Below are 14,739 nucleotides of genomic sequence, written 5' to 3' on the forward strand. Positions count from 1 at the left end.
TCCTGTTGAGTAAAGGACATCAAGCTAGTTACAAATTGTTTTAGTTTTGTCATTTGACCATAGTAAATTTGGGATGTTGGAACATAGTGGACAGAACTCCCAATTCGGATTTAGGAGGTTGGGATTAGAATCTGGGTTCTCTAGCTCAAGTGGAGCAGTGTGGTCCTATTTCATGCAGTTTTGAATTAAATATTGAATATAAAGTATTAAGTCTCTCAATGCAAACAATTTGAAATAGTGTAATTCTCCCCCCAGATTTATCAAGACTTGCATAATTTCAAAGCTGTTTGGGTCTATTGAATTATAAGCTGTGTTTATTTTATTGAAATGTTTCCACTTTAGCTAGTGAACAGAAATACCCAATATTTTCTGTTATGGGAATGGTCTTAAAATATATAAATCTCAGTTAGATTTTGCAGGGTCTTCAGGGAGGCATCTCTTGTGTAAAAGACAATCTTTCTGTCCTAGGTAAGTCATCTATCTTGTCTTCTCTTTTTTTTTTACCTCTTTATTAGAGTATAATTGCTTTACAGTGGTGTGTTAGTTTCTGCTGTATAACAAAATGAATCAGTTATACATATACATATATCCCCATATCTCCTCCCTCATATATCCCCATGTCTCCCTCCCACCCTCCCTATCCCACCCCTCTAGGTGGTCACAAAGCACCGAGCTGATCTCCCTGTGCTATGCGGCTGCTTCCCACTAGCTATCTACCTTACGTTTGGTAGTGTATATATGTCCATGCCTCTCTCTCGCTTCGTCACAGCTTACCCTTCCCCCTCCCCATGTCCTCAAGTCCATTCTCTAGTAGGTCTGTGTCTTTATTCCTGTCTTACCCCTAGGTTCTTCTCTTGATTATTCTTATTCTCACTGTAGAAAACGGGGAGAGTAAAATCTACCTCCTAGTTTTAAATGAGGAAATAAAGGTTAAACGTGCCTAGTTTAGTGTTGGTACAGATCAGGCACTCAGTGAATGTTATTTGGAAAGTGGACAAGATAGACAATATAATTTGAATGTCTGTTTTCTACTAGAAATTCTTACAACTCTTAAGCAGTAAACTAGGTGATATCTCTGTATTACAGGTAAGGAAATAGGATCAGAGGAGAGTCTACTTTGGGGATATGTGTGGACTTTGAACCGACGCCTGCCTTCCTACATGACTGACTTTATTCTGTGTTGAAATAGTGACTAAGGTAGGCAGAAATTATTTTAAAAATGGGACTGATAGGTCTGAAGGAATAGTGATCTACGTTCCCTGTTTCTTAAGGTGTCAGAACATTAATAATCAGATGCACATTTTTTAAAAGCAATTTAAATAATCTCTTCCAGGGCTTCCTTTCCCCCAATTATGAAATGAATGTGATAAATAACAAGTAGTTCTTTTAATCAGGGGTGAAAGTCTTTAAAACTCCCAATTATTCAGAAGGACTTTAAGTCACTTTCACAGACATGTGCAGGTTTAAGATAATAGGAACTTTAGGGTGATAGGATAGGGTGTATTTATAACACTTCCTGTTTGTTCTGAGAGCTGAAAATGTGCTCTTCTGAAGTATGGAGATATCAGATGCATTAATCATGTAGTAATTAGAGCTCTTGGGAAGAACACGCTCTGATAAATGCAAGATATTTTTATTAACAATGGAGTGATTAGTTATAAAGCCATTTAATTTAAGACTTAAGCCAGCAATCGGAGGAAATAACAGTTTAAATCAATTTCAGAATAGAATGGTCATAGATAAACCTCAAGTGTGAGAAGATTGAAAAAAGTGACTGTTTTGACTCGCCACATCTTGGAAGGAAGATTTAGAGGATGCATACGTCTTTGAGGCCCAAGGGTAATACTCTGGACATACTAGAGCAGAGGGGCAAAAACTGGAATGAGGATGGAAAATTCGTTCTTCTGGGTCCTGGATTTGTACAAATTGGAAAACTTGGAAGGGCCTGAAGCAGTGGACATGCCATTGGATAAAAACTAGATTCTCTCAAGTTCTTTATGAGCCAGCTGAACTCACTAAAATCCCAACAAGGACAAAATACCATATTTCACCATTTCTACTTAGGGACACCTGTTTTTTTCCTTAACTCAGCTGGGGTTTTGACCCTCTGAGCCTGATTCGTAGACAGCTTTGCTCTTGTCATTGTGTATACTATCCTAGCCTCTGCTCATGGATCAGAATATAACCAAAGTAACATTTGTTTTAGTATGAAATATCTTTCTTCTGAGAAATACCTTTCTTACGAAATATCTCAGATCTTAATCATTTTGTTTGTTCCTGCATATAAGCAGAAAACCCACAAATCACTTTACTGAGGCTGGGCTTGGGACATGCAGGAGGTAAGGTTGAAGGGTAGAAGAGTATGGTTGGGAGCAGGAAAAGATGTAGGATGACTCCTCTTACAGGTGCCCCATCCAGACTATGCCTGACCAGGTGGCAGGAAGACAAACCTGGAGGAGAAGTTCTTGGCTTCTACTTCCCTTGTTCCGTTGGTCAGTTTGGACCTGCCCATTTGACAAGCACATTAACACAGAAGTAGGCAAGTTAGTGTCTGCCCTCTCACACTTCAGTTTTTGTTAGAAACAGATTTTAAAGTTCTTTGGGGCAGGGATGTCTTATTTACTTTTATATAACCCTCTTAACTATCAACATCCTCTTAACTATCAACATCCAACTATCAACATCCCAATCCTGGTGATTGCTTTTTTTATTGAAGTATAGTTGACATTTTATGTTGTATTGGTTTCAGGTGTACAACATAGTGGTTCAACATTTGTATGTATAACACATTGATCACCATGATATGTCTACTAACCATCTGTCACCGTACAGAGTTGCCACAATATTGTTGAATATATTCCCTATGTTGTACGTAACTTACCTGTGACTTATAACTGGAAGTTTATACCTCTTGAATCCCCTTCACCGATAATTGCACGATCTCCCACCCACCTGTCTTCTGGCGATCATCAGTGCTTTTCTCTGTATCCATGTGTCTGTTTCTGTTTTGTTTTGCTTGTTCATTTGTTTTGTTGTTTAGATTCCGTATGTAAGTGAAATCATACAGTATTTGTCCTTCTCTGTCTGACTTATTTCACTTAGTGTAATGCCCTCTAGGTCCATCCATGTTGCTGCAAATGACAAGATTTCATTCTTTGCTTACGACTGGGTAATATTCAGTGTGTTTGTGTGTGTGTGTGTGTGTGTGTGTGTGTGTGTGTGTGTGTGTGTGTGTGTTTATACCATCCTTTTTATCCCTTCTTCTATCGATGGACACTTAGATTGCTTTCATATCTTGGCTATTGTAAATAATGCTGCAGTGAACATAGGGGTGCATGTATCTTTTGAAATTACTATTTTCATTTTCTCTGGATAAATACCCAGAGGTGGAATCACTGGGTCATAAGGTAGTTTTAATCTTTTGAGAAAACTCCATACTGTTTTCCATAGTGTCTGAACCAATTTACATTCCCACCAACAGTGCATGAGGGTCCTCTTTTCTCTACATCCTCACCAACATTTATTTGTTGGCTATTATCAAAAAGACATTCTGGCAGGTGTGAGATGATACGTCACTGCGGTTTTGATTTGCGTTTCCCTGATGATTAGTGATGTTGAGCATCTTTTCCTGTGTCTGTTGGCCATCTGTATGTCTTCCTTGGAAAAATGTCTATTCAGGTCCTCTGCCCATTTCTTAATCAGATTTCTTTTTGTTATTGAGTTGTGTGAGTTCTTTGTATATTTTGGATATTAGCCCCTAGTTGGCTACATGATTTGCAAATATCTTTTCCCATTCAGTAGGCTGCCTTTTCATTTTGTTGTTCATTTTCTTTACTGTACAAAAGCTTTTTAGTTTGACGTATTGCCATTTATTTATTTTTGCTTTTGTTTATAAAATCCATGGGAATCCAGCAGTGTGTGGCCTGTAACCCTTCTCAACCTCCGTGGGTTCAAAGGATTAGATAAAACACTGTCTTTGGGAGAAAAAAACTACTCTTTCTTAAAAGGGTTAGGTTTTAAAGGAATGGAAATTTCTGGTTTAAATTGTTTAGAAATGAGAAGGGCCGTTTCTTTAGATCTACAAGTAGGGTGGTTTCTAAATACGATGTTTAAAATAATATTATTAGTATAGAAACCTGAAACAAGCATCCCACCACAAAAATAAGTTTGATTTTGTTGAACTCACTTGGGTTAAGTCTCCAAGGATTTCCTTACCACCAGTTTCAGAATACTGAGCTTTGACGGAATTTTTGTAAAAGAACTATTATCATCATCAACAGCTCCCATCCACTGTGTGCCTCCAGTTGGTAACTAGTAAAAGAGCATCTTGTTCAGCAACCTTGTGAGCTTGGAGTATTATCTCCATTTTACAGACAAGGAGACTGAGGTCCAGATAATGGATGTGATTTGCCTAAGGTCACATACCTAGTATACTTGCAAGCAGTGCTGTCTCACTTGAAAACCATTGTTTGGGGAAACTTGGCCAGTATTTGAATAGCTGTAGAATTTTTCACAAGCAACTACTATGTCTAGGGAAGCATTGGATACTAATGGAACCCTTTCACGTGGTATGTCTTCTTGCCTGAAGCTGGAGGCTTAGAAAAATTAAAGAAAGGCTCTTGGTAGTTCTGATTCATTCCTTTTCCTCAGCTCTGCTCCCACTTTCCGTTTTACCCCTCTAATAGGAAGGCATTCCTGTGATTTTGCTCTAGAATCTTGTGATGGCTACTTGGCAGAGAGCCCCACCAAATTATTCTAGTACAATATTTTAGAAAAATGATTTCTGACATGTTGAGACACCTGACATATTGGCACTTGTACTGACTTCAACCCATACCCCTAAGAGAGGAGCTCGGTCTGTATTGTCACCACAGGATACTGCACCGTCAGACCCAAGTTCACTGTATCCCATGAATATTTTGACTGCCTGACAGTAGCCATCTGGATTTTCTGAGTTTCTCACTGAATTTGGTCTTAGTATTTCATTTATCAGGTAAAGAGGGGCTGTTTTATCCTACGGAAAATTTGTCAGAGCTTTGGCATTGTTCAAATACTGTAGTGGTTCAACTGCTGAACGTATAAAAATCGTTCATTTTGGGTTTGTGTGTCCTTGTATTGAATACAGATTCATTTTAGCTTTGGTGTGTTTATGATACTCTCTAGAATTAGCTTCTGGAGTTTTTGTAAATTAATGAGTGGAATTTATCATGGGATAATGGGACCAACATAGGGATTTCTTTGGATTCAGTGTAGCCAATGACAGGTGTAGGAGAGTGTGTGCACGTGTGTTTGGGGGGGGAGGGGAGGAGAGAGTACCAAGCATACTTGGGATTTGGATTTTATAAAAATGACTTGTTCCTTGGTTTTCAGATTAACTTAAAGTTCTTTCGTATTATAGGAATAATGTATGATTGATTATTGTATAAAAAAATATAGATGAGTACTCAAAAGAAAAAAAAATAACATCTTAAGTGTTAGTCACTGTTAAGATTTTGGTTTACTTGATGCCAATTTGTGTGTGTGTGTGTGTGTGTTTGTGTACATTCATACATGTTTGTGCAAAAATGAGCTTATGCTATAAATATTCTAGAAATTGTATTTGCACATCTATTGATTAAATATTCTTCTCTCATATTTTTAATATAAAAATAAATTGTAAATTTTAGGTTATTATTTTTTCTTTATTCTGAAATCTTGCAGCAACTGACTGTTAGAAAGAGGCTTTTTAAGTTTCGGATCACTCGTGGGCCCCCTTCCCCACCGCCCTTGGTAGCGTGTGTGTTGCATGGCTGCTGCCCTGCCCTGTGATCCACACCCGGCCGGAGGACACTGTGGAACTGATGGCTGCTGACAGTTCATCTACTTTTCCTATTTTTCTTGCAGGAGACAGAGCATGTGGTACCCAGCCAGTCAGAGTGTCGGGGGAGAACAGGAACGCCAGCTCAGGAGAGTCCACAAAACCACACCTTCAGGTGCCAGGAAACCGTGCGAGCTCAACGAAGGTGGGCCCTTTGTTGTCAGAAGTTGCACTGGGCCTTGGGTTCCTTTCCCAGAAACGCTAACACCTGTGCTTGCTACCCCTGCACAAGAGGCAAGGCTTTCTGACTTTCGCTGGCATCCCTTGAAGTCAGAGAAGCTCCTTAAAGGGGGAGAATCATTGAGTCTAAGGGAAATGTACATAACCTACTTTCTCTGCCTGCAGTTTGAAGATAATCGGCCTTAAGGCTCAGAGAGGAGCGGAGACTCTCCTGCCCTGAGAGAGAGAAATGCTGATTTCATTTTGTCTGCTTTCATTCCATGCTAGAGAGGACTGGGTTTTCTTCTGTGATAATGGTAATTGCTGATGACAGTGTAGAAGTCACGCCAATTGCTTTTCACAGATTCTGTCATTTCGCCCTCACCCCTTCCCCGAAGCCGGTACTCCTAGCCCCATTTTATGGAGAAGGAGCCTGAGGCTGAGTCGTCAAGGCACTTGACTGATATTCTACAAGTAAAAAAGGCTGAGCCAGAATTTTTTTTTTTTTTTTTTTTTGCGGTACGCGGGCCTCTCACTGCTGTGGGCTCTCCCGTTGCAGAGCACAGGCTCCGGACGCGCAGGCTCAGTGGCCATGGCTCACGGGCGCAGCCGCTCCGCGGCATGTGGGATCTTCCCGGACCGGGGCACGAACCTGCGTCCCCTGCATCGGCAGGTGGACTCTCAACCACTGCGCCACCAGGGAAGCCCCCTGAGCCAGAATTTGAACCTACAAATGTCTGATTACAGCATAGCAGCCGTGGCTCCTGTGCTGATCCAGGTGGTGTCTCTAAGCCTTGAAGTGGCCCTGGGGCTGACCCCTCTGGTCTCCCGGACCTGCTAGAGATGGCCCTGGATCAGGGCAAGAATGTGGGTGGGAGGCTGTCCGAAGCAAGGTTGGCATGGCATTCGGATGGGAGCCTGGCCTTGCAGCTGTCTATGGAAAGTCTCTTCTGGAAATAAACAGAAGAAAGAATTCAACTGCTAGTTGTGTCAGCTGTCTTTGTAGGATCTTGTGTACAGTGTAATCATAGCTCTCACTCAGTGGAAAGGGAGGGCTATGCTTCTGGGCATGACTTTTCAAAATTTTTTCTAAGGCAGCAGAGTCTAAATGAATCAACGACGACAGACAAGATTGGCTGTGCTATGAAATTGTGCTTTTTAAAACAATTTTGTCAGAGTATCGTTGAGTTACAATGTTGTGTTAGTTTCTGCTGTACAGCAAAGTGAACCAGTTATACATATACATATATCCACTCCTTTTTAGCTTCTTTTCCCATATACATTACAGAGTATTGAGAAGATTCCCTGTGCTCTACAGTAGGTTCTAATTAGTTATCTATTTTATATATAGTGAAATTGTGCTTTAAAATATTCAACGTACTAAATTTAGAATCAGAGCCCCAAAGGGTTGATGGAGACCCCAAAAGTAAGGTGATCCATTATCCAGTTGGATTCTTCAAAACCTTTTCTCACCTCCTCGCTGGTTGCCATCTCTTGTCTGTTTATTGTTACTTGACCTCAGAGCGGGTAAGACTCAGCCCTGTCATTTCTCTGCTAATCGGGACACTCACCTTCCTGTTGGAGGCCTTACTATAGCAAAGCTGTTTTAGGTTGATTAGAATCAATTTAGGCAGTGACCCTGTCTCCCCCACCAGACTGGTGACTGCATCTCTCAGCAAGAATAAGGCCAGCTATATTCCCATGCATATTTCAAAATCATAAAAAAGACAGAAAAAAACACACACAAGAAACAAGACGAAATCCTTCATGCTTGCATATGAAATGTATGGTGCCCTTTGGGCTGGATACTCCACAGAGGCTGATAGGGGAAAATGACATTAGCAATCTACCTTCTCAAAGACGCTCGATGTTTGGTAAACTTAAAACCACTCTATTTCCCATCTGCAGTGGAGAAGGTAAGTGGTAATATTACTGTTATCAGAGGGCAAGTCAGAAATTTAATAGGATTCTGCTCTGGGGATCATTCACATATGACTAGGGAGAGCTAAGTGTATCGAATTAGAAAAGTCCTCATGAGGAAACATACAGAGCAGCAGCTCCTACACTTGGGGGTGGGGAGTTATAGTTCATTCAGATTCTCAGATTTACGGCACTTTTCCTCAGAAAAAAAGAGATACACATACACACAAAAGTTTGTGTAACATTTTAGGCTGTTCCTAGACCTCTTCTGCATGTCAGGAGAAGGAACCAAATACATGGTCACTGGGCAGCCTTCCTCATTGAGTCAGGCTTGTCTTCTCCAAAACAGATCTGGCCTGTCTTCCTCTGTACTTTAGCAGACCTCCATAGGACCCCAAATACCTTGTTGTTCTCTTCTTCTTTTTCCTTTCTAGCCTCCATGTTCTACTTTGACAGGATCTAGCTTTCTGAGCTAGCAGCATTCCAGAATTGCCTGTGCACCAGAGTTGACAGTCACAGCGTGTGGTGTTAAGTTGCAGATCAGGAGTTGTGAGGCCGTTACGTCTGGTATATTAGGTTGAGTATTTAGATCAGGATGGTAACCTTTAAACTACAGGTTTTTTTTGTCACAGCCATGGTGGCGTCACCTAGGATCACTCTAATGGAACTTAAAAAGAAAACTCTAAATATTACAGGGATTGTGAAATTTGATGAACTGGTGAAATGAGAGCTGAGGCTAAAAACAACTTTGAGTCAGGTAGCTCACATTCCTGATAACATTGCTCTTCCATTTTAAAACCAGCAAACGGCCAGGTGCAGCCATATTGTGTCCAATAAGATCTCGATAGAGACATGAGGACTGTAATAGAACACTCCAGACCTAAGTCTGGCTCAAAGTGAGGGAAGAAGCCAGGCTAAATCTTAGCAGGTGTAAAATGCCACCTTCTTGGGGAGGAGGGCTGGGGAGGAGCATGTTCTTATCATAATGAGCACTTTGAGAAAGGAAGGAAAGATCTTTCTACAGCAAGGAGCTGTCAAGGGGTCACATGTGGTTTGGGTGGGACTCAAAAGGGTACTTCAGAGAATGAATCCATCCTTGTAGAAGTGAGGTTTTGGAGCTGCTTGTGTCGTGGGGTGGTATTGATCTTCTCACGCGTGCCAAAGAGAAATAGTTTCATACCTTCAGCTCAGAGAGCATGTTGTTGAGCTCTTCCTAGGGCACGGGACGTTTATCTGTGTGTCTAAATGCGCTTTAGGGAGGTCTATGAATGTTTTTTCCAAAGTTTGAGTGTCTGTATACTATATTGGTTTTCTGTTGCTACTGTAACAAATGACCACAAACCTGTGACTTAAAACAGCGCAAATTTATAATCTTACGCTTCTGTAGGATACATGACCAACATGGGTCTCTCTGGGGTGAAATAAAGGTGTCAGCAGGCCTACGTTCCTTTCTGGAGGTTCGAGGGGAGAATGGATATATTTCCTTGTCTTTTCCAGTTTCCCGGTGCTGCGTACATTGCTTCCTTATGGTCTTTTCCTCCATTTTCAAAGCTAGCAATGTTGCATCTCTCTTAGCATTCTTCCATATGTTTCCTTCTGACCATTACCGAGTCCAGGCTCCTACTGCTTGTCTCATGAGAGGCCGGTACATCGAGAATGAGGTTTTGGGGCAAGGAAGAGTGACTTTATTCGGAAAGCCAGCAGACTGAGAAGAAGGTGGACTCTTGGCCCAAAGAACCATCTTCCTTGAGTTAGAATTCAGGCTTCTTTTATACTAAAAGGGGAGAAGATGTGGCTGGTTGCTGTACACTTCTTGGTGCCGGAATCCTTTGCCCTTGCAGCTGTCCACGTAGGTCTGATCACAGTGTTCCCATGAACCTCCAACAAGACAAAGGTTATTCTCTGTTCTGCAACTTTTAATCTCTGTATGAATGGAAAAGTGTTAAACCTTTAAAGGTCAGAGCCTTGAGAATGAGCTACCATGAATATTTCAGGCTATGGGCAACATCTTTTTATTTTTACAAAAGTGCAGAGCCAGCATGACTAAGCACAGCCAGCAGAGCACAGGGTTAGAGCTAAAGGAACAGATTCAATATGGGGTCAGGTTTGTTCTTTTCTTACAACCAAGGGCAGGAAAATTGTTCTGATTTTAAGGATTCAACTGATTAGATTGGGTCCACTCAGATAGCCCACTATAATCTCTCCATCTCAAGGTCCTTAGCTTCATCACATCAGCAGAATCCCTTTTGTCATGTAAGGTAACAAGGGGAGGGGGACAAGGAATGAGCACATAGACATCTTCGTGGGCCACGCTTTTCTGCCTACTGCATATGTTTATTTTTCCAGGTAAACGTCTCTAAAGCATTTGTCAGAACTTCCTATGCTACCCATGGTCCCCCAAAAGGTTCAGACTCACTGTCTTAATCTCTTCCTGCCTCCAGGTTTGCTTGCTCTTCTGAATTCCCTCAACAGAGCCAACCTCAGATACTGATGCAGCCCACTCTGCTGTTTCTTTGCACCCTTCCTTCTATTTACCAGCTCCCCTCATTTTCTGTTATATTCCTTGGCAGTATAGTGCCCCACATCAGAGATCTCAAACTCAGTGTCCTGCACGTGTATCTAGTGTGGAGGTCTATTTGACTGGTAGACTGTTGTAAAAGTATTTTGATTCAGTGTTTAAATATTAGCGTCTTTATGGCTTTTTTACATTGTTTTGAAAAATCTGAAAATGGGATAACCCAGGATGTACATTCCTACAAGGCAGCCGATAGCTGGAGTTGAGAAGCAGCTCTCCATTTTTTCACAGCTCCTACCCAGATCTCTTTATTAATTTATGCTTTTGCCTGGCTCCTATAGGCATTTGATTTAAAATGCCTGCTTCCATCCTTTTCTTCCCAGCAACTGCTCATCCTTAGGACTCTAGCTGCCTGGAGCTAAGCCCTAATAAGGTGATGGCTGATAATACCTTAATGCCTCTTTCTCCAAGATGATGTGTTTACATTTTTTTTTAACAGATTTATTGGAGTATAATTGCTTTACAATGGTGTGTTAGTTCCTGCTTTATAGCAAAGTGAATCAGCTATACATACACATATATCCGGATGTGTTTACATTTTAATTTGGATTCTCAGTGCATCTGAGTGGTGAGGCTGCATATTCCCCTTCTCTGGCATGCTGCCGCGTACCTGGAGCTTTTCAAAACACGGAAAAGTATAGAACTGCATTTAGTTAGAGCCAGAATGAAGCCTTAGTAATCATTAAATACAACCCTCTCATTTTCTAGTTTGACCCCCAGTGAGGCTGTGATTTGGTTAAGCCCTCAGTTCCCTTGTAATAGAACCAAGATAAGCACCATCCGTCTGTTTCGAGCAGTCAGTTCAGTGTGATTGATTTCTATGGCTAATGTCAGTGCCAATTCTGTAAACGGCTCAGATATGACAAAGGGGAATTTATGAATGTAAGAGAATACAATGAAGTTGGGGATTTCTTACCCAGCTAAGTAAATTTACTTTTGAGAGTGATTAACTCCCTTGTGTTTAAAATATTGTATTAAGATTTATGACAGCATTAAGCCTTTTAGTGTCGTTAAAGACCTCGCCTGTATAAACAGGAGCTATCCTGTAGCAATGTGTTGCTACTAATTAAGTTGGTGGTTACATTTGTGAATTAGAGTTCATTAGCCTCTTCATCCGGAAGTCCCCAGTTAGAGGGGGTTGAAGATTGGGGTATTAGCAAGGATAATGGCCTTTGATGGCTTTGACTATTTTTGTAACATTCCAGATAAAAGAAAAAGCTTTGCTGCTTTATGGAAAGAGGAAGTTTTTGTTGCCAGCAGCTTTTCCATGGGGGATAAATCCTTTCATCTTTTGTTTTTGAGATAGACAACTTGTGTGTGTTTTAATAGCTGCTTGTTTCTTGTTCAAATGTTTTTTGAGAGGTAGGCAGAGTCTAAATGGGCTCTGCTAAAAAGAGAAAGAATGAGTAAGGGAATGAGCAGCCAGAGAGTTTTAATAATAAAGAGCTTAAGATCTGCCTTCTTGGACTGTACCAGAGCAGGAGCTCCGCGTGCTGTCAGCGTGTTCTTCTTGTTAGTGTGCTTTTAGGATTTGTTAAATGGGGGGTAGGGGTATAGTAGAGATAAAAACATGAGTTTGTCTTGCACTCATTTTGAGAGTCCCTGGTATGCAGTTGGGCAATGAGTGGGTTCTAAAAATAGCTTTCTTTGCTTATACTGCATAGGAAGACAGCCGTACAGTGAGGGCTCTTCTCATCCCCCCATCCTGCCTTCACCCCCATGGGTGCAGAAGCAAGCTGGTGGAATGGAAAAAACATTCAATTTAAGAAATGCAGGGTCTTAAATACCATATGATACCACGTATATGTGGAATCTAAAATATGACACAAATGAACCTATCTACGAAACAGAAACAGACGCACAGACATAGAGAACAGATTTGTGGTTGCCAAAGGGGAGGTTGGTGGGGGGGGGAGGAATGGATTGGGAGTTTGGGATTAGCAGATGCAAACAATTACATATAGGATGGCTAAACAACAAGGTCCTACTGTATAGCACAGGGAACTATATTCAATATCCTGTGATAAACCATAATGGAAAAGAATATGAAAAAGGATGCATATATATAACTGAATCACTTTGCTGTACAGGAGAAATTAACACAACATTGTAAATCAACTGTACTTCAATAAAATGAATTACCAAAAAAAAAAAGAAAAGAAACGCAGGGTCTTACCTCATGTCTATCAGGTGACCTTGGTCACGTCACTGAAATCCCTAAGTCCCCTCCCCAAACACAAGTTTGGGTCAGATGATTTCTAAAGCCCCCTCTGGCTCTAACACTGAAAGCGCTCCACACTCTGGATGTTTAAAGGATTAGACACAGGAAGACTTTAGCTTAATAATACAAGCTCTTGCAGTCACAGATAAAAATAATTCATCCTCCCTGCTGTAGAGCACAGAAAAATCCCACACCAAATCCTTAAACTGTTGATTGAAAAAGAGCCCACCCTTGATTATTCTGGGAACGAAGCCCTGTTCTCCTTCTTCTTTTCTTTTTTTCTGAAGGAGTCTGCCCTTGATCACTTGATAAAATGTTAGCTCGTTCGCTGGACAATGTTTAGCATAAAGATAAAAGGGAAACTCATTCTTTCATTTAAAAAAATAATAAAATAAGTGAAACATGGTTTTATTGGAAAATACAGTAAATTCCAAGGAAATAAAAATTTATTGTAATTGTACCACTCATATATAACCTCTGTTACCACTGTAGTATATGTTTTTATGTCGTTGCTATTGTTTTAATGTGGGCATAAAAAAGAATGGTGTGTGAAAGGGACTTCCTGATTCATTAGGGTTTGAATCTGTTAGAAGTACTGTTTATTTAAAGCAGGCCCCAGAGTATAAAGCTAGACTAGAATGCATTCTGATGATACAGTCTTTATACAGAAGCTAATAGAGTAATGGTTTAATTATCACAAGGCTGCTGAGTTCATTTATAACTAAGGTGAACAAATTTGATTTTCTATAACAAATACTTTAACATACAATTTTCTATAAGAGACTTGTTTTACAAACTTCGGTGTCATTATAGCCCTGTGTTAGAAATGATATTTCTAGGAGATGGAACAAAAAACTTCGTCCTTAACATCTCAATATCTTGGAAAGCTTCTTGGCCTAATTTGGAATAGATTTAAGAGAGGAATTTCAATAATGATTATAGGAGACAGTGTGTGTTTAAACTTAAATCTAATTTAGAACTTTGACTATAGCTGTTTAAATGTGCCGTGTTCCTGAGACCATAGGCTGTTTTTCAGGTTACTCTTCATCTTCCCAATGAGCCAGTGGTTCTGTGATGTATTATCTCACACACACACACACACACACACCCCTATATAATGACACACACAGCTCCCACCACCCCCCTCTATTTTTTTCCTTTATCAATGCTAGATAAAACATTTTTGATGTAATTTATACATATGTATATATATGAAATATATATATCAGTTTGCTTCATATATGTGAAATCTTAGGGACATATTTCTGTGTAACTTTTTTGTCCCACTTAATACTGTATTTTTCAACGTCATAAAATTTTCTAAAGTATTCATGGCTGGAAATATTCTATTCTATGGATATACCATCATTGATTTAACTAATTCCAAATTATTTGATATTTTGGTTAGTTCTACGATTTCTATCTGTAGATATTTCTGTAGTAACAATTGTTGAAAAGTATTTTTAAGTACATCCATTGTAGTTTCCTTGGTTTGTACTTAAGGGTAATAGCTGTCTAGGTGTAGGATTTGAAGTGGGTAACCCAGCTGAGATTTAGAATGTAAATTTTTCAATTATCTGATCATGGAAGGAGATAGGAATATAACGGATAATTGATACCTCTGAGAGAACTAGATAGAAAGTCACGTGGCTGGATTCCTATATATGGTGAAATCATAGGATAGTGGCTCTGGGTGAAACACTTGAGACAGTCCAATCCAACCCCCTTCTCCATACTTGAGTACTCTAGATACTTCTATTTCATCCGCTAGCCGTCATCGTTTTCTAGTTCAGATTGTGCTGAGAGCAAGTGCCTGTGACTCTCACATTCCCAGAGGACATTTGGAAGTTCTGCAGGGGTGGAACAATTCTTTGTTGTGTGGGGCTTCCCCACGCATGTCAGGGGCAACCCAACGTCTGTGCCCATCACAAATAACCCTCAATTGCCTAAATGCTCCCTAGAGGGCATACCACCACCCACTTAAGAAATGCCAATCTGCGTGATAGA

General features: G+C 40.4%; 1 protein-coding gene across 4 annotated transcripts in view; it reads left to right on the plus strand.

Annotated features, from left to right (window-relative positions):
• The window catches only part of FAM13C (family with sequence similarity 13 member C), a gene marked incomplete at its 5' end in the record, with an annotated part of 134,353 nt that overhangs the window by 57,159 nt on the left and 62,455 nt on the right, over positions 1–14,739 (plus strand). For all 4 annotated transcript variants that reach the window (XM_082854581.1, XM_082854582.1, XM_082854583.1 and 1 more), the window contains one exon: positions 5,884–6,002. In XM_082854581.1, the coding sequence (XP_082710707.1) occupies positions 5,884–6,002 (119 nt within the window). The remainder of the gene's footprint in view (positions 1–5,883; positions 6,003–14,739) is intronic.

Source organism: Leucopleurus acutus, assembly GCF_964270905.1.
Source record: "Leucopleurus acutus genome assembly, chromosome: 14".
In the NCBI taxonomy this organism is placed as follows: Eukaryota; Metazoa; Chordata; class Mammalia; order Artiodactyla; family Delphinidae; genus Leucopleurus; species Leucopleurus acutus.